Source organism: Limanda limanda, chromosome 4 (assembly GCF_963576545.1).
Source record: "Limanda limanda chromosome 4, fLimLim1.1, whole genome shotgun sequence".
Classification (NCBI taxonomy): domain Eukaryota; kingdom Metazoa; phylum Chordata; class Actinopteri; order Pleuronectiformes; family Pleuronectidae; genus Limanda; species Limanda limanda.
Window position 1 is genome coordinate 18337686 of NC_083639.1, and position 25777 is coordinate 18363462.

The 25777-nt window shown below is 41.7% G+C and overlaps 3 protein-coding genes across 3 annotated transcripts; all 3 read right to left on the reverse strand.

Annotated features, from left to right (window-relative positions):
- Nucleotides 1-994: 994 nt before the first annotated feature.
- Nucleotides 995-8116, reverse strand: arl8bb (ADP-ribosylation factor-like 8Bb). Its single transcript, XM_061069436.1, has 7 exons — nt 7916-8116; nt 5692-5772; nt 5409-5482; nt 5062-5155; nt 4186-4253; nt 3825-3895; nt 995-2897 (listed from the first exon to the last, which is right to left on the reverse strand). Exons 1-7 carry the CDS (start codon nt 8036-8038, stop codon nt 2848-2850), a joined length of 561 nt encoding a protein of 186 aa, XP_060925419.1. The 5' UTR covers nt 8039-8116; the 3' UTR covers nt 995-2847.
- Nucleotides 8117-10898: 2782 nt separating this feature from the next.
- LOC132999805 (N-acylethanolamine-hydrolyzing acid amidase-like) lies at nt 10899-15368 on the reverse strand. Its single transcript, XM_061069578.1, has 11 exons — nt 15144-15368; nt 14014-14178; nt 13782-13905; nt 13392-13482; nt 13218-13303; nt 12945-13117; nt 12132-12194; nt 11982-12048; nt 11860-11888; nt 11532-11601; nt 10899-11142 (listed from the first exon to the last, which is right to left on the reverse strand). Exons 1-11 carry the CDS (start codon nt 15323-15325, stop codon nt 11122-11124), a joined length of 1071 nt encoding a protein of 356 aa, XP_060925561.1. The 5' UTR covers nt 15326-15368; the 3' UTR covers nt 10899-11121.
- A 5441-nt stretch (nt 15369-20809) lies between these two features.
- bhlhe40 (basic helix-loop-helix family, member e40) lies at nt 20810-24449 on the reverse strand. The gene is made up of 5 exons (XM_061069124.1): nt 24023-24449; nt 23850-23913; nt 23635-23742; nt 23096-23219; nt 20810-22976 (listed from the first exon to the last, which is right to left on the reverse strand). Exons 1-5 carry the CDS (start codon nt 24097-24099, stop codon nt 22120-22122), a joined length of 1230 nt encoding a protein of 409 aa, XP_060925107.1. The 5' UTR covers nt 24100-24449; the 3' UTR covers nt 20810-22119.
- Nucleotides 24450-25777: the final 1328 nt, after the last annotated feature.

A 25777-nucleotide genomic window follows, 5' to 3' on the forward strand; every position in this document is an offset into this window, starting at 1 on the left:
TTTAACCACCGCCCTGGCATACAATAAATGCCAGCAGCTGTTCATTAAATGCTGTGTTTAAGATATTAGATTAATTAAGGTGTTCCTGCTTTAACAGCACAGGCCCGCTCTCCGACAGCTCTGTGCAGCTCCAGCTGTGAGAACACACTTTGCTTTATAGCCCCCCGAGTTTGCAGCATACTCCCCGCACTTGTTTTATCATTAGCACAGTTACACTTCTCTGAGTAACAGACATGTTTTCTGCCAAGAAACACTTAAGAGGTGTTAATCATCTATAACGAGCTCTGTGAGCAACAATAGCGGCTTAATGGAAAATTCAGAACCCCATCTGTCCACAATGGAAGTTGGGTCTGTGAAATATGGAAATTACAACAAACAAGTGCATTGTGGGTGCAGGTGGGCTGCCTGCCATGGGATCTGCTTTGAATGAAGGTGTTATGAGGTTCTAAGTCAAGACCTGCAATGTATCCTGCTCATTTAGACTTGGTACAATTCTATCTCTTTTAGACACACACAAACACACACAGTCGTGTTTCCATTACTTTAAAGGGTGTTAAATTGACTTACATTGATTTCCTGGACATTTACTCTCACCTTAACCAGTTAATACCTTGAATTAACCTAAACTTAAGCTTAAAACATGTCTTCACCTTAACGATTTACGTTATGGTGAATGTATTTTTTTTCCCCATAAGGAGGTCCTCATAGTGTGACTGTGCAAACAGATTTAGGTCCCCACAACATGAGGAATACCTGAAAAACACATTCACATCTAACTTACACTTATCACAAAAATCGCATGTATATAAATATATATATTTGAAAACATATTCACTATTCACCAAAAGAAAACCTCAGGTAAAACTTCTGAGCCATGAGTCTGAAAATATTTTAAAGCTCCCCATGACTATAATCCTTCCAAAGCCCTCTGCCTCCACCTAGTGGTGACAAGACATACTGAAAACTTAATAAGAAATGTGGACACAGCGCTCGATATCCTTAAAAATAAAAACAAATTTATTAGCAATCACAGGAAGAGAATGCATAACATCTATAGGCGCATTTGTTGGAATAAAAATGCTAACTTCTTATTTACAAAGTCTGCAATTGAATGTGGATAAGTTCAGCACATGCACATACAAATTGCAAATAGGCTATATTATCATTATTATTACTACACAGGTAACAAATCTTTCCCCAAATTACCCACACAGTCAACCAATTATACAGCCCCCCACTGCTGCTGTGGTCCCAACAATCGACATCTAGGATTACGACGATCACAGACAGACATAGCACAACATGTGTGATAACATAGTGTGCGATGGATCTGTAGAACAAACATTAGAGTGAAATACATAAGCCATGTAGGCCTACATATAGTATTGAAGCAGAAGGGATACCTCACCCCCATCTGGTGACACACACAAAATTAACAGATCAAGATGCACTGGCCAAGCAAAGGGCAGATAAATGTAAAGTGGTCGAATCTGGGAGAAATCATTGTCTTGTCGCGGAAAGAAAATGAAGAGTCAATCAATATGTCGCTTTTAGAGGAGCGAAGGGTCGCCCTGGGACTGCGAAGACTTGTACAAAAAAGACATCAGGCTCCAGAAGGGGGCGTGGCAAGGCGTGGCGGATATCAGGCATCCAGCACTTTGAACTGAAGGACTGTCCCGTCGTCGTCGTGACTAACACTGGCTTTCTGCTGTCCAACCCGAACGCAGTAGGGATTATGACACAGACACACACCCATACAGCTTCCAGACAATTTGAAAACAACCTGAGAAGTGCAAGCAAGAGTCAGCCCACATGTCGAGCTACATACGAGTCACAGGCTACAAGTGAAACAACAAATAAAAATCAACCACACAAAATGTAACATTTTTCTTATTTCATCGCACGTTCACGTCTTCATTCCTCATTTTCCACTGTGGGTACAGTCGGGTCTATTCTCAGACATCATTATGTGTTTATGTGATTAGAAAACATAAAATGAGATTGTCTAGAGGTGGTGTTAAGAGTAATCAAGGGATTATGCTGTCTGTATCAAGTGTTTTGTTTTATTTATATAGGAGTTAGGAGTTGCCTTGGGCCTTAACTGTCTGATTGGGACACTCACTCAGTCAAAGGCACTTAAAAATCTGCTGATCTGTTATAAGATTTCTGTCTCAGACACAACAACCCCTCACAGTCTCACCTTCCATTGATCTTTCTGTTGTGTGTAAACTTTGATTTAAGTCACTTATTAAAATGGATACTTCCATATGCCATGCCGGCTACATAACAAAGGGTTTATCGGGGATTGAAGGCATTACCGCGAGCAACCATCATCGTTTTGGCAATTAAATGTTTAAAAACTACAATCGCACAATATCTCAATGTAAACACCAAATGTTGACAGACGTTGGACTGTGGGATTAGAGGAGCTCAAGTCGAGCTGTGGTAAAGTGCACAGCAACATCATTACCTTCCTTTGTCGACGGAAACAGAAGCCATTTGGAAAAAAAAAGGAAATGAAAGAAAAAGAAAGACAAACTCTGTGATGTTCAGGCACAGAGCGTGGCGGTAGTGATGCAATAAGGCATGATGGGTGTGGACAATCCACCTTCTAGCACAGTACAAACACAACTTTTCAGGACTCCAGATAGTCGGGAGGGTTGGCAGTGCTGTATAGGGGGCGACACATCTATGGTAGTGTACTGGGTGGTGCAGGCAATGACAGCAGTGAGCGGAGAGAGAGCGAGAGAGCTGGATTACTTCACGGAGACAGTGGAGGGGAGGACCGTCGAGGACCCGTGACTAGAGAGGCTGAGGCCAGAGCTGCGACTGGGGACAGCGTCACTTTCAGCTTCTCCTGGACTTTGAGTGCTGGATGAGCCACTGCAGTGTGATATCTGCAGGCATGAAAGACATTTAGGACATTTAGAGACTTCACCAATAACAAACCACTAATTTGTCAAGATATCTTTTGGTTTCTTCCACCTTTATTTTTATTAAGAGGACAGTGAAAGAGGAAGAGATATTGAGGGAGAAGTGCTAAAAAAGGACAGGTCAGAATCAAACCTGCTGTCACTGCAGGACTCATACCTCTGTATGTGTGTGCATTTAACATTTATACCATTAGGTCGACTGTTACCTCATCATGACAGGTTAGAATTCTATGGTAGTAGTGTGACCTTTCCTTGTATCATCAATGTTTTATGTCCATTGTTTGTTCCATTGTCGTTAAGCTCTACAGGGTTTTACTCTGTTTTACTGTAATCTATCTATTTTCATGTATTATTTATTGGTATTTTCAGCATTTTATTTATATTTCAATTTTTCTTACATCTGTGTAGTATTAGCTGTTCAGTCAAGCATTTTGACTTGCACCAGCCTGTATGCAAGGTGCAACACAACAAGCATTTGACTGACTGATTAGGAATTAATGTACAAAACGCAACGTGACATTAACCAGCTGAACTCTGGAGCACGACTATGACTTCAGATAGGTGGTTTCTTTTGAGGCAAAATAGTATCACAATCAATTGTCTCCTTACATTTTATGTCAGTAGCATCCAAAGAGAGAAAAATTGTGAAACTGCTCCTTACATTTGATATGCTCATGTGATCATGGTGCCAAGCTGAAACACCTGATAAGCCTGAAGTGATGCTAAGCCAGAAAACTCTCTCTACTGGGATCAGGCTAACCAATGAGGATGCATTTCAGTCAGTGTAAGGCAAACTTATTAAAATATCTTTAACTAAACAGTTATTCCTGATGTTTCCTTAAAAAAAAGCCTAAGTAAACTTGCTTCATAAACCTTCACTCAGATTTTTACCTATGTTGTCTTGCTCTTTGCAGGAGACAGAGTAGCAGCAGATCTCTCGGTCCTGAATGGCAGATAGGTTCCTGCAAAGTGGGAAACATAGAATTAAAATCTTCAAAACTCTAGAGATAAGACACTTATTTTGAAGAGCATAAAATCCTTACAGTCGTGAATGCTGGGGGCATTACATCAGCATCTCGTTCCAGAACCACCGGAAATAATAATGTCTCGCACTTTGATATTGACTGATGTGATACACATGACTAAATAAACTTATGACAGAAAATAGCACATGGAGGTTTTACACATGCTTCCTCTATGTTTTTACCCAAATCCTTATCCTGGATTATCAATACGAGTACAAGTGTCTCACATTCTTTCAATGAGCTGCTTCTCATCAAATGCGTTGGGTAGGTCTCTTTTGTTGCCCAGAACGAGAACCTGGAAAATAAGAAAAAGGTTGTAAGAGCTCAAGCACAGCCAACGTACCAGAGTCATCACTAGGGTTAGTTACCGAACTCTGTACTATTCAAGGGTACCGCCCGAATTACGTTGGTATTTCGGACGGTAAAAAGGGAATTTTTTACAGTCAATAATTTAATATTCAATATAATGAAAAAATATGGATCATTATGTGCTGATCAATGTATATATTGTGGCGTAGTTTTTAACAAATATAGGTTTAACCTGTGGTGGGTCAGAGAAGTCAGCTGAGTCTGTGAGTGAGAGAGTAGGATAGTGAGATAGTGAGTAAAACATGTGTACTTCTCGGCAGTTTCCATTTTAATAGAATTTAGTTGGGAGGCAGAAACGGGTGCCGGTACCGAATTCCAGGAACCGGCACCAGTATCGGTTCAGTCATCACTTACTGTGACGACACAAACTAAAAATAATTATTTTCCCCCACAGGATTCACCCTTCACAGATTATTACTGTTAGGACAAAATTAAATGCCAGAGAGTGGTGTCAAGTCACAGCAGCTGGTCTCTTATCGATTCAGCACATTAAACCCTGTCAAGTCAATTATCATGTCGGCTTAGATATTGAAACCTAACTTTAAAATCCCATCTGAGCTTCAAATGACCACTGAGTAAAAGTCATCAGGCCTGAGTCACTGAATTAATAGCACAGATTACTAAATATGAGTTTGTGCCGATAGTCACTAGATCAACAGAAATCAATGTGATCAACCACAAAGAGCCGGAAACATCACGAGTTGTAGGTCCTATAGCAACAAGTAGTCTCTTACAGGAATTCCCTGTAGTTGTGGCTTTTCTAAAAGGTTGTGCAGTTCATTTCTGGAAGCTTCTATCTTCTCTCGATCCGCCGCGTCCACCATGTAACTGCAAAGATAAAAATTATACTATTTAGAACAGCAATAAGTGTTTCAAAAAGCCAAATGAAATACTGCTCAAGTATTAACAGCAACCTAATATCTACAACTATGTATAAACACTGTTGTACGAGACAATACTGAAACAAGCCAAACATTAACAGGATGAATGTGCATTTTATTAGGCAAAGATTTTGTTGTTTCCTGTTCTGTCAAGTTCACTGCACAATGGCCATGTGCTACATGCTGCACCACAAACTTACACAATTGCATTCACTCCTCTGCAATAGCGCTCCCACATGCTTCTGAAGCGGGGCTGTCCACCTATGTCCCATATCTGAAGCAAAGAGCACAGAGTCAATAGTGCAGTCATAAGCAGAACACAAAAAAAACATCAGTGCACCATTTTGTTCCTTTTACAAACTAATCATTGCACAATAACTGCGGCGGAGTGCAGAGTGTACAGCTCTCTGCAGGCTCCAGTCCAGTATGGAATTGATTTCTGTTGAGCAGGGAAAGCGTCCAGCTGCACACTGGCCAGCCTACCTTTATCGTCACGTTGCCCTTGGTGACCTTCCGCATGTTGAAACCCACTGTCGGGATCATGTCTTCGCTGAACTGGCCTGACTGCACAAGACAAACGTGAAGAGGAAATGTTACATGCTACATTGTTAGAACTAGAAATACAGCACTGTTGTTGTATTCCTCTGCCGATAAGTGCAGATTCAGTCTAGATCTTTTTTTTTTCCAAAGGTCGGACATTCCCTAAAGGCAGACTAGAAACATCGCATTACAAAGGCCACAGTAAGGCCAGTGACCTTGAACTTTGACATTCAACCACAAAATTCTAATCAGTTAATTTGTGAACCAAAATAAACATTTGTACCAAATTTAAACTAGTTCCCTCAAGGTGTTCTTGCAAAAAAATGGGACAGACAACCTGAAGACTTAAGGCCTCCACCCACTAGCTGTCACACCAAATAATAATCTGTTGACATGTATTAAGGTCAGTTTGGTTTCATCTCATTCAGGTCACATGAGATGTCTGGAGAATGCGAATCCCTTCTGTGCATCGGGGCCACAAGAAATTAGAAAATAATCTGATCACAGGGACAATAAGAGCTACTCAAAGACTCTAGGTGCATTTTAAACACTTGCCGTTTCACTCTATGATTCATGCTGCTGAGATGATGCATCAATGCATCAGCTTCCACTCAGCAACTCTACAACCAGCAATAGATCTGACGAATCACTCAAGAAGTTGAGAGTGCAAAGAAAACAGGTATTTATCCTTAAGATGTGTCATCTATAGATATGCATAACTTCCAGTCTTATTAGTAAGGTCAACTATTTGAAAAACAAACTATGAAAAGGTCAATCACTCTACAAAGGCTTGGTTGTGTGGCTTAGATGTGGCCTATTTGAGCCGCCTTTCAATGTGTGTGTGTGTGTGTGTGTGTGTGTGTGTGTGTGTGTGTGTGTGTGTGTGTGTGTGTGTGTGTGTGTGTGTGTGTGTGTGTGTGTGTGTGAGAAAGTGAGAGAAGGAGAAAGCAGCTTTATTCAAACCTCTCTGCAGATCACCTGATATGAACACAACACAGGCTGGGAAACACTGAGTATTATGACGAATCCAGGAAAGGGAGCGTCTGCAGAAATGTGACCTAATACCTGGCTTCACCTTAAGACACAGAGTGGACTGTCATGACAGACATAAACAACAGTGGACTAGTTGGACCCTCACCCAGCCAAGACCGATCAGGACATAAAAACATCAACAGAAATATTGAAAGTTTTAACATCAAACCGGACAGACAGGGTTCCATAAATAACCCTAACCCTAAACCTAGCCCTATTTATCAACAGACGAAGCATAAACAAGAGACAGCAGCTAAACCTAACTCTGTTATATAGGCTTGACATACAATTAGATATACTTCAAGTTATTGATATATTCAAAACTAAGCTCTGCCACATAGGCTTGGTCGACAATAGGGTATATAGATACAAATTGGTAAATATATATAGAGAGAGAGAGAGAGAGAGAGAGAGAGAGAGAGAGAGAGAGAGAGAGAGAGAGAGAGAGAGGAGTAAGAGTAATCTCTGCTTTGGTTTGAAATTCAATAAGATAAAGACATATATATGTACGGATAGGCAAAACTAAACAAGACACAGATATATAGATATATAGATATAGATAACTGAAAACTAAACTCTGCCATACAGGTTTGACATAATAAGATAGATAGTTATAAATATATATATACAGATAGGCAACATAACTCGGCCTTATAGGTTTAACATACAGTAGGATACAAATATATAAGTACATGTAAAGGCCAATCAAAACTCTGCTTTATAGGCTTGACAAACTATAGATATAGATAAACATTTATATTCATATAAAGAGGCTATACAGTGGCCCCAGGACTCCCATGCAGCCAGATGACAACAGGTTGTTTACTAAATGCAGTTTGTCACTATGGTTGCTGATGTTTACAACCACAGCCGCGTCACTGCACATGACTACTTCCACGTGCACGCGCACAGTCACGCCAGCAACTTCGTCATTGTAGCTTTAGCCCAACAACAGCTGGGCTAGCAGTGTTGCTAACACAGCATTATGGGATGTTACTGAAGCACCACACCGGCCCAGGCCTTAGCCACGTCCCGGACTCTCCGAACTCACTCTTTGGAATATATAACACGTCCAAATCCGTGCAGCTTCCAGGTAGTAGCCCGGACCGACTGCGCCTGTCTGCTAGCTACTCACCGCAATCACGTTGACGAAAGTGGTTTTCCCGGAGTACTGCAGTCCCACCAGCGTGAGCTCCATCTCCTCCTTCCAGAACAGCGTCCGGAACCAGTCCAGGAGCCTGTTGATGAGCGCCAGCATGTTGGATGACACAGCGGCGGCTGCGGAGGCTGCTGGTGTGTGTGTCAGTGGTGTTATGAAGTGTCCTCACAGGAAGTGTCATGTGATCTGCTGCTGCTGCCTTCTTCTCTTCCCTGAGGGCTGGCACATGAGACACTGCACCGGCGTATTGCTGACCTCTACTGTTGATTCAGGTGAACGACAGACACGCATTTAAAGGTCCAGTGTGTAAGATTCAGGTGAACGGGATCTAGTGGCAGAAATGTAATATACAATAATCCTAGTGGTTATCTCCTCACGACTGATCATCTTCACTGCATGGATTGTTGATTTCTTTACCCTAGTATGGGGCCTTTATGTTTCAATACTTTATATTTACATTGGGAGCTGGTCCTCTCTGCACAGGCCGGCATGTTTTTTAACAGTAGCCCAAACTGTACAAACTAAACACCTCTTGAGTTGTTAAGACAACTGAAGTCACTGGTTCTGTTTCATGTTTGGAAGTGGGGTGTGAGGTAGCCTGACGTTGTCATACTCATTATTCTAGTCAGAATATGAGTCTGAGACCGTTCCATTGGGCTGTGATTATGGGGCTTGTTTCTACAGAACCAGGAAACAAAATGCCTCTTCGCTCAATTGGATAGACCTACAACCATCAGAGCAACGTAGTATGTGACGTATGTCAAGCGACGCATAGTTGTTGTCAGTTGTCTGTTTCACGAGTTTATTCACTCTCTAAATAAATCAATGGAAATGCTGTTAATGCCGCTCGTATATCCACCGGAGGCAAAGCCCCCAGGAAGCAGCTGGAGGCCAGGGCTGCTTGTGAGAGCCCCGGCCGGCGGCGGCGTGAAGAAGCCCGCTACGGATCTCTCTCAGAGCCTCGCGACCGGCCCGGGACTGGCCCGGGACCGAGGCTCTGAGAGAGATCCGTCGCTACCAGGAATCCACGGAGCTGCTGATCCGCCAGCTGCGCTGCAGAGCTCCGCTGTCATGGCTCTGCAGGAGCCAGCGAGGAGGAGAAACAGCAGCTAATCGTTTTACACTTCCTTGTTGCTCCAACATTAACTACAACAGTGTCCCAACTTGTGTCTTTTTTGTCTCATGTGCTGAGGAGCGTAGCGCCCGCCCCCCCCCCACTCTCTTTTTATTTATATGACTGCTTGTGTGGCTGCAGCATCGGGGCCAGCTGATAAATTAAACTTTTTATGAATCCCGTAGGACGGCAAAAACATCTGTTCGATCTACAAATGCCTTGATCACATTCCTCTGTTCCTCTTTCAAAATGAATGCGCTGTCGATGTCTGCTGAAACAGACTCGATGGCAGCATTGACACATCTCAGCTCTGCAGGCAGCGCTCTCTTGTGACGTGGTTGATTACATCACTGTAGATCATCTGTCAATCATCGTATAAAGCCCGCCCTGACGATTTGATTGGTCCGATCAGCTCCTGATCGGGCATAGTTTCTCCCGAACGGAGCGACTCCAGACCGAACTTCCCGAACAACAAATGTTGTGAGCGGGGCTAAGTTCGTCTGGCACCCAGGCTAGGTGTGAGGGGTATTCAGCTGCAAAATGCAAACTTCACCACTAGATGTCACTAAATTCTACACACTGAACCTCTAAAATAGGATAGGATCACAGAGAATATGTTAATCCTGAAGGAAATTCTTGAACCAGCTTGCTCTAAAACTAAGTATGTGAAAATAAAAATATAAAGTGTAAATGCATAACAATAAACCTTATAGAAATAAGGAGACTGTAAAATAATGCTTAACAGTAGTGTCAATACAAACTAGTATTGACAATGATAATAGAGTCATTAGTAAGAAATATGAAAGTAATATTGGACATGAATAGTAATATTGCACATGAATAAAATAAATATTGCACAATTTTACCAGTGTTCCTCCTTGCAGAAGGGGGTGATATATGCATATATTTATAATATTCTACACAGCCGATGCTGTACCATATTCCTTCTACAGTAGCTCCGAAGTCTCCACTTCAGCTGGCAAAGTCGCTTTTTACTTATTCACCTGAGGATTTTTTCCTGCAATATTTAAAAGTAAGAAATAATTTTCATTAGCACTTAAATAATCTACGCACTCAGTCTGATTGTTGTTTCTCTTTTATGTTAACTCTTGTTGCTGTATATTTGTAAACTGTTTTTAAAAATTGCTATATAAATAAAGTTTATTATTATTATTATTTCACGCCCCTTAATTCTGTGTAAAAACTAGAATGGGACACAATAGAGCACATACCTCAACAAACGGCCAACAGTCAATAACCAAAATTCAAACACGGCATATTTTTTCCATGAATTATACCCAGAAACGATTGTCAAATGTTTAAAAATGCCATATCTCGCAAAGTTAGAGAAAGTGAAACAAACATTCCTTTATCTGCCCCGATCAAGGTCCACTTCTCAATTTAACGGGCTCTTCCCTCACCCACACCTCCTACTTCCACCAAGTGGTTTTTGTGTAATCGTAAAAACAAACCAACTAACTAACTTACCAGTGAACAGACAGGGGTAAAAACATACCTTCCTTGGCAGTATTTAAAGGGTAATTTCAGATGACCTGAAACCTATTCTGTCCTGTTTAAATTTACATTACACTGAAGCAGGAATATGTTGCATAAATGCAGATGGCTCACTTTCCTTTATTGCTGCCCACTATAGTCTCAGGCGCAAGAGACACAATAACATTAGCTTGTTTTTTTTGCCTTCATAAACACATACATTGTGAAAGATTTGAATTTTTATAATAAATAGGATGGTGGGAGCTCTTTCTCCTTTATGAAATTGTATGAGGGTTCATACCTTCTTTTATTTACTTTCCATACTCCCGAAATGATCCTCTGCTCACAATACAGATTATGACAAACTTGTCAGTATTCAAAACTTTATTAAGCTTGACATATTAATCACATACACACATGTCAAATTCCCTTCTAATCTCATCTCTCTCTCTCTATATATATATATATATATACATATATATCGAGAATGTGCATATTAAAATGTTGTGCATATAAAAATGTTGTGTAGTGCAGATACACAAGAAAAAAAATAGTGTTGTTGATTGCAGCAGGTTCAGTCCATCTTATGACAGCTCTGGAAAAAGATTAGAAAGGATGAGTCATTATCATTACTTCCTTTCTTGTTATAAAATGACTGAGAGAGAAATGAAGAGCGCAAACAAACTAGGGCTGGGAAATAAAACACTATCAATAATTGCAGCAGTACAATTTTCATCAATGGCAACATAACACAAGTCCAATATACATCTATTTAAGTTTATCAAGTGTTATCATTATTATTAGTTTAAAACCACAACCTTCACTCAGCAGCAAAACACAGTCTTTAAACTTAAAATAAATAATAACTTGAAATAACCATTATCAATATTGACTAAGACTTTTTCCTTAATTATTTTTATTTATTTATTTAGATATAATTTCAGCCTTAAAATAAACGGTTATAAATGTAAGATGTGATGTTACCTCTTGCCTGATGAGTGACCTGTACACGTCAGGATGTGCTGCACTCATTGTTGTTGTGTAGATGGTAATTCTGGGAGACAGATGCATAAACGTTATCAACACAAGCTATGTAAAGGTTTCTTACAATGACTGTTAAGCACGTACTCAATATTTAAATCACCCTGATTGAAACTCTCAACTGCTGATCTATGGTGTCAAACAAAGGCCTATTGACTATTGGATGATTGGTGAGGGGGAGGGCAAGGGATCTGAACAGTCATGTGATTCTTTGAGCAAAAAATAGGAGAACATACATAGATAACTTCCTTCTTAAATGAACAGCACTTACCCATTACACACTGGAGACAGCGACAAAACCTGGGGGGACGACACAAATTAACATAGTCTCTTTTTAAAAATGTGCACCATATGTTATCTCCTCGTCTCCCATGCACTTTGGCCCACACTTACCTGATAAAGTGTCTCCAGGTTTATTTGTTCCTGGCCGGTAGCGTTCATTGCTTTGTTGGCGACTTCCCTGAGAGATTAACACACAGCAGCAGTTTTAAAGTATAACAGTAACAACAACACTGGATGAGTTTGTCATGTGACATGACTCACCTTCGATGGTCCCTGGCTGGGGGAGGAAGCCAGTGGTCAAAGTTGGTTTCCACTCTGAACCATCTAGAACAGGAACACACCATGCAATGTTCAGTTCCACTTGTGGAATCACACAACTCATGTACACAACTGCAGATGTAATTTTTGAAGAGATATTTTCTGCATCTAAACGACCCAAAATCTCTGTCCAGATGAGAACTCAAAACATCTCAAATTAGCATGTCGGGCAAGGGGTAGGTAGGATGAACTATGTCATCATCCTACCTGGTTTATCTGCAATGAAGTAAATATTTGTCCTCAAATGAAACTGAATTGCCTTATTAATGTTTATGTATGTGGTTTAAGTTTGAATGCATCATTTTACTACTGTTATTTGTTCATACTTAGCATGACATTTCCTCCATATGTTAAGCAATTGAAACAATTGTCAGAACCCAGCATGCCGGGCCAATAAGTGGCGATACAGTCAACAATCCGTCGAATACCAAAGAAGAACGCTGAGGTAACGTGATACTTACATGTAATTAGAACTAGGATCCCAACAATAACCAACAATAGAGAAACCAGGAAATAACTCCCATTGTTTAGGGCACATGCTCATTTTACAAACAGTGGGCGTGAAGTGAGATGTGACATCATCTGCCAAACGCTCCATTTTACATGTACACACGGATGCACAGGACCAAACGTTTTTGAAAATCTGCACTTTGGAAGGCGTTAGCAATAGTCTCAGTTGTAGTAACTTAAGATTGTGAAGTATATGCAATAGTGTGGACAGGTCTGAGGTTCCCTCAGATCCTGTACTTAGCCTACCTCCCGTTAATGGGATCCAGGGGCCAGATATCAGCGGGGCCCTTCCGATCTCTGGTGATGACGACCCCTTCCCCGGGTCGTACTCCACCCACGATGTAGTACACCCCAGTGATGATGGGGATTTTAGAAAGATGCATCACTGCATCTTGGAAGTCCTCTGCTCCCTCCAGTGTCTGCATAGGTCACAAACCAAATTTATTCACTTCCCTGTGAAAGTGTTCACTTCCCACAGAAAACTTCCTCATTACGTTAATAAATAAATAACACTCTCACCTCTCTTACCAACCAGCTGACTGGGGACCGTCCCAAGAGGAAAGCGGATACAATATTCTTCCACCAGTTATACCAGCGTTCAGTGCCTGAGGGTAACAAACAAAAACAATGCAAATAAATACAAGAGGGGGACTATTGCACAAACTTGACTGCTCAGAGGAGGTGTGGTCTCACCTCGCTCGTCTCCGGAGACGGTAAACTTGTTAGGACTCTGTCCCGTCCACAGTCCGACATAGCCCGCAAAAGAAGTTCCCTGGTACTGCACCTGAACAAAATGTATATTTACTCTATCCTGGACATCCCATCCTCATGTACTTACTTCCCCTTACTAAAGTTTACAGAGCGTTTAGTTTGTCCAGTTTAGGCTACTGTAAAAAACATGGCACTCCTGATGTAAATATAAACGTTTTAAGTATCAAGGGCCCATTCTAGGGTAACTAAAACAATAATTTGTACAATTTAGATGAAACCCACTAGGATCTTTTATATTCAGTTCGGCCAATAGATCCCTTTCACCTAAAGCCAACATACTGGACCTTTAAATGTTTGGAATAAATACTGTACCTCTCCATTCTTGATGAAATCTACGTTGATGGTCAGATTCCTTAGAACAGGGTGTGGATAGTCGAGATTCCTGCCGTGGTACACGTTCCCATTTTTGTCCTGAGTGACAATGCTGGTGCAAAATCTAGGGGACGCACATGAGTTTTGTTTGCATTAGTTGCCTTTTGCCCCAATCCTGCACCCTCAGACAATTCTGCTGCGAAGGCTGAGGTCGATTTAACGCTATACTTACGCAGATATTTCATAGGCAAAGTTGAGAATGATGACGTCGGAGATGCTTCCCCCGAAGAGGGAGGCCATGCCGCGGATCTCCCCGGCGTAAGGCTGAGGGACGTACTTCTCCAAGGCCAACACCACAGGGGCAATCGCATGATGCACCCATTTTGGAACGGTAGAGCTTACAGAAAATAAATAAACAAATAAATTATTAAAAGACAGAAACATTGGTGTATAATCACTGTCAGCAAAGGAAGGATTTATAATTCCATTAGACGCTAGTTTACCCAACCATTAAAGCCTGGTATATTTTAAGTAAAAATGTTATCATATAAAACCCACATCACTTCACAACTGTTTTTAATGTGTGATCAATTATATGTTTTATATATTTCTAGTTATTAGCCCTTATTTGCTTTCTCTGGTTTAGAACCTGTATTAAAAGTCTTTGAGTAATGTTACAAGCACTTTATAATTAAAATACACTGTATTATGATATGTTTATATTAAAGGGATAGTTCACCCAAAAACTAAACTCATTATCTCCTCACCACAATGCTGATGGGGGAGGTGTGAAGAGTTTGAGTCCAAAAAACACTTCAGGAGACTCAGGGCTCAAAAGTGTTTCAGCAAAGATCCAATACAATTGAGATAACTGTGGACCACTTCTTCAAAGGTGTATAAAAACAACAGAAACTAACATGAAAAGTCTCCATACTGCTCCTGTGGGGTCATCCAAGTGTCTGTAGGCCCCCCAACATTCAGATTCCACTCAAAACGAGTATATTTACACCAGTGTTTGGGATAAACATGGACATTTAGGCTTAAAACATGTGTAAATGATGCCTTTCAAGTAGAATTTGAATGACTTGGATAACACCACAGGAGCACTATAGCGTCCTTTCCTGTTTTTTCCCCCTGTTTTTACATTTTTTAATAAACTGTCCCTTAAAGTAAATGTTTGGAGTGTTCAGATGTTTGTGGTTTCCTTCCCTGATGTTTATTCCCACACATTATACGGACTAACAGGAAGTGAAACCTTAGATAAACCTGTCATTACAGTGCAATAGAGTATTTCCCAGTATTAAACATCTCCTTTCTAATGTATGACAAACTTGGTGGTCGTGTGAGAACAGCTGAACTTACTCGATGACCTGAGCTCCAGCTTCCTTCAGGAACTCTTTGTCGAACACGCTGAGCAGAGGTTTCCAGCGCACCTCTGGATCTGCATCCAGGCTGATGTTCAGGGTGGGAGGAGCGAGCTCTGCCCGGCACAGCACCGCCAGCACGGGCACGAGTCCCAGCAGCAGCAGCGCACACTGAACCATTCTGACCCGAATGAGTTCCGGAGTCTGAACTGCTGAGAGTCTGCTGAGGGCTGAACACAAGCCAAGAAGTCAGGACCACTTCCGCTCAGAGACTTTCACAATAAGAGCTGGGTCTTGTAGCTTACCAAACAGGTTATTCAGTGAATCTCCATCAGGAGACCTTTTATTGCAAGGTGCCACAAGAACAAGGAAGAACACAGACTTGTCTATTTTACGGAGAATAAAATAGTTTAGTTAATGAGAGCATATTCAAGACTTTGATTCTCCCCAAGTGGTAATTTCCTTTTTTTCTTTTTCTCGAAATACTTTGTCAGAATACTTTTTAACTGTTAAATAACGACTCAATCCTGGTAATATTACTTTACAATGACTTTATTTGATAATATCATGACTTTTATTAGTATTATATTATCATTATTAGTATGCCTTCATTATCATACTATTAATACTTTATTACTACTTTATTCTAGTACTATTGCAACTTAATTATAATAACGATTATACTCTCATAATATTACAACTTGATTACAACCTTAATCTTGTTATATTACACATGTAGTATGAGTTTATATAATTCTATATAACTCACTATATTCTGAATTTATTGCAAGTGTATTTTCATAATGTTAGAACTTAATTACAATTTTCTTCTCGCAATATTAAGGGTTCCTCATCAAATTTTGACTTAATTTTTGATTACTATTTTATTCTTAACTACGACTTGATTATTAATCACGAATTTAATCTTGATTACGACTTTATTACCCTAACATTATGACATTTTATCCTTTAATTATGACTTTATTCTCAGTCTTAATACTTATGATAATGTGGTGCTGACGTACCAAAAGATAACGTATTTCATTATTAGTTTTTAAGGCTATAAAGTGACAAATGGCCTCGTTCTCGTAATATTAAGAGTTAATTCTCTATTTGCCCCCTCGCTAGCAAATTTGTGTCTGTGTAACTAGGCCCTGAGGAGGGATCAGGCTCATGGCTGCATGTGGAGTTCAACTTTGGATAACTTTGACCTTTGAAGCCCTAAAACAAAAGTACGATACACAAGAGTCAGTCTAAACGATTACAGAGGTATATCAAAAAACCTCAGGCTATACGTGAAAACACTGGGAAGATAAGAGGTCATACACCTATGGAACTGTACTCAACAAGTGCAGGAAGGCTGAACTCAAAGGAGTCAAGACAAACTGATGGTAACTAAAGAGAAACTCAGAGACTACTAAAAGCAGAGGGGAGACAACAGCTGTGTCTCAATTCAGGGGCTGAATTCTCCGGAGGACCCGGTGTACTCAGCAGACATTGGCTGCAACCTTCGTCTCCTGTGTAAACCGCGTCAGCCGAACTGACAGCGGCAAAGAGACATTCCTCACCTGATACCCCAGATCGGGCTATAAGCCTGTTCCTTCTTTTCACTGCCAGTTGTGTACCTTGTAAATATAATTTTGTTGTCTCTTTCCCCAATGAATGAATATTTACGTAATTGTAGCCAACAGGATAACAATGACATGAATATTTACAACATATAACATCAAGCATCAGATTAATATATTTATAGTCTTCAGTAACTGCAGTGTTTTTGGTATGGGCTAACTAATAATTCATATTAATAAATGATCATTATTATTATTGTATGGTAGGGGTTTGTTTAAGTCTGTATTATAAAGGTCTAGTGTAGCAATAGCAACAGATCTACAAGACAATCACGAGTGACTTTTCGTTTCAAAGCTCTGTGGTTTCATCCATGGTTGAAGTGAGAGAGGTTCTAGCTCCAGGGTTTCACTGCTGTTCATGTGCTAACTAGATCCCTACTGCGTGCCAAAACCAGAGGTTCGTTCTCCACAATTGAGAACGAACACAGGCGACAGGCGACCGTGGACATCAGAGGCTGCAAACAACCTTTGACTGCCGGGAATTAGGGACGTTTGCAGGCGTTAACGGGCTGAAACTCTGGTATGTCATGCAGTGGATGGGCTGGTTTTCCTATTGCCCCACCCGGTTGTCCCACCCTCACAGGGACACACACAAACACACACACACATGATGGAAAATATAAAAGATCTCCCAAATGCTGATATCTAGGGCACAACATGACTAACAAGTTTATTACACTGCATGACTGTGTACTGTGCTGCATTCACAAACTTGAAAAACTAATTTTGTATGTGCAATTAAAAAGTAACTGGCCGTTAATAATCGTTTGCAGCTATACAAATCATTACGGTTGTTACTAACAGCGAGGAAGAGGCTGTCAATAAATGCAGGAAGGCCGTTGTGACAAAACCTTTGAACCTCTAGCAAAAATGAACTGTGCTCTTTATCAACTAAAGCTGAAATGTTTAATCTTTGATTTATATGGGCAGAATCTCCTGCATCTGGTTCCACTGACGTCTTCTTGTCTTCCCGCCCTCTGTGTGTCTGGATTACGACCTTTCTCTTTAGGTCATCATTTTCTTTGATGGGTGCTCATGAGGTATTTTGAGACTTATGAGAAATTAGCCTCCCGATCATGACAATTCTCGCTGTTGCCTTGTCCACAGTCCATGCAGTGTTCTCAGCAGCAGTCACCATGGAGGCCAAGACCATGCATATCAGTTCCACACTTATCCCAGTTATGTCCTCTGTGACACCCTGTTCATAGTTAGATATTTATTTGCCAGCTAAATAACTAAGTCATTCTTTTTGATGCTATCATATTTCTGTGGTTTTGGTGGTCTTTGTCTCATGACGATGTTTTTTCACTGCTTGGTTCACACTGGTGTCACTGTTTTCTGAGTGTGTGAGAGCAGTGAGGCCGAGGCAAGCCCACATCCTGCCAGTTGGTAGAGGATACGACTGTGAACCAAGTGAAGCTGAAGAACAACATCAATATAAAAGAAGCTTTAGCTATTAGGTTGAGGGTTTGGGATGATAAGGATTCCTACTACCTGTCCAGGATGTACCCCACCTCTCACACAATGGCAGCTGGGGTTGGCTCCAGTCCCCTGTGACCTGAGAAGGATAAGTATTAGATCGATGAAATACAGAGACCAGCAATTTTTCAAGACATGAAAACATTTTCAGAAACTCACCTGAGTGCGTCTGTGACTCTCAAGAGACAAACAGATTATTGTGGCTGGACGCAGCAGCCTCATCATGTCAGTAATCAATTTGAGTCACTTGGGGGCAGCAGAACCAAGCTGTACACATTACACTGACATGTTTTTACCAATGAAGTTTGTGAGTTGAAGAACTTTTTTTGTAAAGAGGGACTTATGTATACATCAACCTAATACAGGACTCATTAGCACTCTGTTTGCTGGGTGATATTGGGCAGAGAGTGAACAGGCTGGGTTTCCTCATCTGTCTGCTGCAGGAAGAAACAAGACTAACAGAGGTCTGTAGAGTTGCGAGCAGTGAAACACAGAACAATGAAGTGAAAGCCAGTGCCCCATAGAGCCAAGAGGAACTAAATAGGTGGTTGATTATATTATATGAGATTGTCACTATAAAATCCCTTTCGTTTATGATCTATTATAACATAAATTATTGACTTTCACAAAATGACTCCAAACCATCCAATACTCTGCCACGAGGATCATCCGCCACACCAAATGGAGAGACCACATCACACCTCTCATCCAGCTTCCAGTCCAAGAAAGAATACTTGACAAAATCACAATTCTATGAGTTCCATAGTGAGTTTCTATCAGAGCGAGCCTTTAGCGGCTCTGCACCACGACTCTCTGCCCCCTCTATTATCACATTACAACACAAAACCCAGGGTTTGTATCAGTCTACCCTTCATAACATATTGTGTCCCCCACTAATACATTGTCAACCTTTGGTTTTACCATCACCAACTCATGTGTGACTTGAATGTTTTTATTGGTTGTTTTTTTTATCTTGTTGACAAATGTGTCTCGAAACCTGATTTTAAATTTAATTTTCTTTCTACTATTCTTGTGTCACGTATGTTGTATTATAAAAGGTGTTGTGTCTCCTTATCTGATACTACATTACATTACATTACATTTAATTTAGATGACTTAAAATAAGTGCATTCAACCATGAGGGTACAAACCCAGAACAACAAGGATGAGGGAAGTGAAGTCTTCTCGTGTGACGTGTCTAGTTGACATCCTTTTTGTGTGTGGCAGCATTCTAGACTAAACAAGGTTTCGTTGCTGTTACAGAAGTGAAATACTAACATTTAGTTACTTTAAGTGTTGATGTGTTTATTTATAATATATACTCCTTGGGTGTTAAGAAAGGCTCTGTGAAATTATAATAATAATACAAATTATAAGAACAATAATAATAATAATAATAGCAATGATTATACTTACTTTAATTATAAAAATTATAATTATTTCTAACAAAATGCAACAACATATATTAATGGGAAATTATTACACTGGAAAGAAGAGCTTTAAAGACTTGTGTCCTCTTCAATCTCTATTGTATTCAACACACAAGATAATGACTCAAAGCAACAATGAAGAAGCCTGATTTATGGTCTGGTTATGTGCTCTAACAAACCAGGCTCACTGGTGGGAAAACAGCAGCTGGGTGCAGTGCAACTCCACCAGGGGGAGTCAGTGTAGCGTTTTGGAGCTGATCAGGACTGTGAGGCCTGAGAAAATAAAATCACTAAGTAGTGTGTTGACAGAACTTCTCTGATCTGCAGCTCAAATTACAAAACACTGTTGTGATAGATACAAAAGAAGAGAACTGACATTTCCACATTTCTCAGAGGCATGGTGTGATGGTAGTGAGTAGTGCATGGCATATGCTTCTTATATTCTCACAGTTACTACAACTACAGCAATGTCAGCACCCAGGAAACAGCAGCCAAACAAGCCACAGCAGGTTGGCGGTGATTAAACATCCGTATTGTGAAATATGGACGTTAATCAAAGACTTACGGCATCTTGCCGCCACAACCTCAAATAGCACTTCTATCCACTGTGGTGTTCTCAAGTGGCCAAACCTATTTCTGCTTCCACTCATCACACTTTAAATCATGGTGCAGTTGCTGTCACACCTTCTACGTATCATATAAACTGTATGAGCGGGAAACCACTGAACCATAAAAGTGATAAAAGGGCATTTATTGATTATGTCTACATTTTATCTCTAGTTTCTGAGCTAATATCGTGGCCCACAGGGTCCGTTTTCATATTCGTGACAGCATGTAGTAAACAAAATCATGTCCGCGATTATGCGTTGAGATAAACGTTGCAGTGAAAAAAGATAGTGACACGGATATATAAATGCTCACCACACATAACTCCTGGGAAACGCTCTTGAATTTGGATATGTTTACAGGCTGTAATCTAAGACATGCTATTGATTTACAGAGGCTCTGCTGCTTTATGGGTTATGTAAGTGTTATGTAAGTATGTGTTGTTATGAGCAGCCGTCTGCTCGGCCGGCTACGACATGTTTAAGCCATCAGGCAGTGAAGAAAAAACAAATTCCACGGGGGAGGGAAAAGAAAGCTTTATTAATATTTTAATATTTATCAATAATACTTTATATACAAAATATGTACAACAAAACAACCGTGTGTTACATTTTTCAAAATAAATCCCAAATACCTCTATCTATACAAAACTAGTATCTTAGTTTGAACTTTACATTCACTCTCTTTGCCACAGACACAACATTTAAAGCAAATACAGTTCAAACACCTGTTGTCGTTGTGTCTGCGTTAAATGAGTAAAGGCAACAGCATGAGCTAGAAGGTCAGGCCTTAACTTGACTGGGAATTTACGGGCAATGACGCACATACGCTAAAACACTGTACACGTTCTGTTGCCGTGCACAGCAGAGAGAGACTACCTCAACCTTCCTCTCGCAACGCGGATACACTCAGCGGGTCACGTATCAAAAATAGAGATGTATGAGTAGTATAAACAACAACAAAATAGTACAAGACATTACTTCACAGGACGTCCATCTAGATGCACAAATAGTCGTGACTCACAGATCAAATCATACAAAAAAGCACGTACGGCCGCATCAATCGTCAACAGACATGGGGTGACACGCCCTGCACGCCAACAACGCCCTGGACATTCTTTGAACATCGTGAACACTTGTGCTCATTTAGCTCCAAGGAAACTGAAGGGTGAGAGAAGTGAAGTCTTCTCGCGTGACGTGTCTAGTTGACATCCTGTTTTTTTTGTTTTTTTTGGTAACATTCTAGTCTAAACAATGTTTCGTTGCAGTTACAGAAGTGAAAAACACTGAGGGTAGATCCTCCGTTCACAGATCTACAACAGGTATTTAAGCAGCATCTACAAGGGGCTTTTGTTCAATCTTTACATTCATTACAGACTGCTGTTGTGTGTGTGTGTGTAAAAAAGTAGGTCCAAATAAAATATATGTTTCTTTGGGAGAGGGTGTTGGTGAATCTGTGTCCTACACGCTGGGTTTTACCTCTGACATTCAACAACGAGCGTGGAGAAGGCGAACCTTGCTAGAAACGGGAAAAAGAAAAAACGCTTTAATCTGATCACGTTCACAGTGTTTCAGAGCCGTGCAGCAGGATATATACGAGCCTCTGCACGGACACTGCAGGTTGCCCCCGGAGACCCTGTTTGAATGTGTGAGAAGCTGATGATATATGGTGGTTTCCAGTTGGGGTCTCTTTGCTGGGGTCAGTGTTCTGATGGGCCAAACAACACCGGTAGGTTTGAAGGGGACACCAGTTCCGAGTCTTCTCAGTTGGGCCGACTACTTAACCCCCGTTCAACATTTGAAGGGCAAGGTTCAAACAGAAGGACTTCTGTTTAGTCTTTGGTTTCCAAGTTCAAAGCAGGGACCTGCTTTAAAGCTTTGTGAAGAGCCGGGGAGTCCCTGGTGGCGGCGTGGTGTGGGACCGGAGAGCCTCCCCGTGAGGACATCACCAAGGATGAGGGAAGTGTTTCTAGGGGTAGGCCCACTGAGGAGCCGTTCATGCCCGGGTATATGACCGGCATGCCCCCTGTGTACCAGCACTTCTCCAGCATGGGCAGATAGGCCGCGGCTGCAGCAGCTGCTGGGGGTAGGAGGTAGAAGGGGAGGCAGAACGGAGGCTGGTTGGGGGAGAAGCTCATGTAGCTGCCGGGGACTCCTGCCGTGTGACCGGCTGGGATCTCGTCCTCTGTCGAATCAGACCTGGACTTCTTGGCCTGTGGCTCGTCCCCCTCCTGCTTGATGGCCCCGGTCGTACATTCAGATGAAGCGCGCTTGAGTCCGCCCTCTCTCGCGTGGCTCTCTGACCACTGGGCCTTGGGGTCGCGCTCCCCCCCGTACCCGCTGTCCGTGTCTGTGTCACTTCCACTCTGCTCCGCCGTCCCGTGGGGGTAAGTCCTCTGAATGACGGGAACACAGTTCTTGGCGGTGCCCTCGGAGGGCCGGGGGGGCTGTCCTGCGGATTGCTTCACCTTCACCGCAGCTTGAGGGACAGACTCGTCTGGACGGAGGCTGCTTTGATGCTGCAGGACATCGGCTGCTACTTTTTGGATGTGGCCGATGACGTGGGAAGCGGTCAGGTCCCTGCTGCTCTCTTGGTTGGCCAGGTAGTGCAGGACCTCCTTTGCACACAAGTGGAACCCAGAGCGGAACATCTCCTCGCTGTTCTCTGCACCATCACCTCCATGATCACCTGGAAGTGTAAAAAACACAAGGTCAGGAAACTTTACGCAATAACTGACTGGTCTGCCACATGCAAAAACATCTGCCTTCGCTTCATGTCAACAAGACACCGCGGACATTGGGACTTACTGATTTGCAGGTCCTTTTGCAGCGCCATGATTTTCTGCTGCTGCTGCTCCAGGAGGGTACTCAGGGCTTTCACATGCTTGAGAGTGAGCTCCAGCACCACGGCTTTCTCCAAATGACCCAGCGTCTAAAAACAGGAAGACCTTCGATAAGCATGTTGATCTTTCTTATGTAACACATTCTGCAGCTGAACAGAGGACAAGCCTCGGGTAGTCATGCAAACCACGTACGCACACACACACACACACAGGCAGCAGATATACACACATGGGGGAATTCTCAACAACAAGCTCAAACATCTCAAAACTAAATAAAAACATTAAATAGACAAATAATATCCCTTCATGTTTTTTTCGCCTTTTAAAATCCCAAAACGTATATATTATATGTATATTTTTTGAGACTCCAAATTTGAGTCCAACAAAACCATGTGGCGTATCAGGTTCCCTGCTCGTTCACACACATACACCCACCCACCCACCCACACACACACACACACACACACACACACACACATGCCACATGTAGAACATAACACCCACCGTGAGCTTCAGATGTTCAGGCAACAAATCCTTCAGTTGGGCGATGCATTCGTTGATTCTGTCCCGTCTTTTCTTCTCGATCAGTCGGTGTGGCAGCTTGTAGGTCTCCTGGAGAGAGAGGGGGGGAAAGGTTTTGTCAGTGATATATATCCATGTTGCTAAATGCAGGAATATGATGCATTTAAAAATGTATAAAAATAAAAACTTTTATTTACCTTGCTCTCATCCACACGCTTCATGCCCCTCCTGGGTTTGTATACATAGATGGGAAAGTCCATTCTTTAGAGGGAAGACAGAATCTGTTAGTTTTGACTTTGGGCAGCGTGGTTTACATACAGCTAGAGAGAATGGAAGATGATCAAATATATTTAATAAAATGTCCTCTTACCCAGACATGTCAGCTATATCCATTGACGGGTGTTTAGGAACACAGGGAGGAGGTTGCGCACTGGTAATCCTCTCCATGTCGTGTCACTGCAAAACCCCAAATGACTTCCAAAAAAGCTTTTCCAAACGCAGCCACGGAAATCCAAAAAAGTATCTCCCGTTATCCAGGGTGTGCGTGTGAGTGCGTGTGCGTGTGTCGGTGAGTTCCCGCTCGGAGCTGTCACCTCAGGTCCGGACTCCGCTGCTGTGTGAGTGAGAGTGTGTGTCTGTGTGTGTGTCTGTGATCGGTGCTCCACAGCCCGGCTGGAACAAGTGTGAGAGAGCTGGGTGGGTTTCTGACTACGTGTTAAATAAACCCTGTGACTACAGGCACGTCTCTCTCCACCAGAGACACTGACTCCGTCACATGAGCCTCACGTGTTGGACGGCGCTTTCAGCTCCTCTCACACCCCCCTCCCCTCCCCTCCTCCTCCCTCCCTCCCCTCCCTGTGTAGTGGCTGCTCCTCCGCCGGGGCTGGGTCTCGTGTAGCACCGTGCTCCGGCTCCGGGGGCGGAGGCGTGTGTTTGCAGAACGGAGCGTGTTTACGAGACAGGAAGTAGAGCAACAGTTCCCTCGTTATCAGCCAACACACTGCGAACATGGCTGCACGTTACACACGGAGGACAACACTGCGGGGCAGGAGCAACACACAACAACACACACACAACAACACACAGGGAGAGGGGGGTGCAGCGGCGTGGAGCAGCGATAAGCTTCAGGCTTTAGAGATCAGTGCAGGGACCGCAGACGAGATTTGAGAAAAAGTCTTAAGGAAGATTTGGAAAAAGAAGTTAAACGAGGAAGAATAACGATGACAATAATAATAATAACAGTTGAATTCAATTCAATGATTAAATAATAAACAATAATCAATCAGCCAATTAATCAATCAACCATCCATCTATCTATTTATTGTAGCCTAGTCAAGCTCTGCCATAAAAACTTATATAGTTTTATATATATATATATTACATATTGTCAGTTGTTGAGTTGTGACCACAAATTAATTTTGCAATAATATATATATATATTGTTATTGATATGGCATACACAAAAAACATAAATCTGCAAATTGTTACAAACAACACATATCCATGGTGATATGTAAGAAACTCTATATTATATATATATTACATTTTTTTAGGTATTTTTTAAAGTAGGTTGGTGACCACAAATTAATCCTGCATATATCTTATATATATAATAATATAATAATAATAATAATAATTAATGTATAATAAATGTATCTTAAATATATATATAGGCATACAAAAAAAACTAAAACTGCATATTGTAACAAACAAGTATCCATGGTTACATGTAGGTAACTCCATATTATATATATATATAGTATTATATTTATAAAACTGCGTATAGTGTTACAAACAAACAGCTCGGTCCTCCAGGTCTTCTTCTACGTTTCTCCGTGCGGCTGCCAGACATGTGCACGCGCTCGGGACACTGTGCCCATTGGACGCGTGGCACGTGCGCACACCGAGGCGGGGGGGGTGTTGTTTATTATAACGGCCGCAGCACTAACACCGTATAAACTGGATGTCACGTTGAGATCCTCATGGCAGAGGGAGGGGGGGGGGGGGGAAGAGAGAGAGAGTCAGAGAGAGAGAGAGGGCGAGGGAGAGGAGAGAGGGAGGGGAGGGAGGAGAGGTGAGAGGGAGAGATAGAGGGAGATAAAAAGAGAGCGGGAGATAGAAGGGG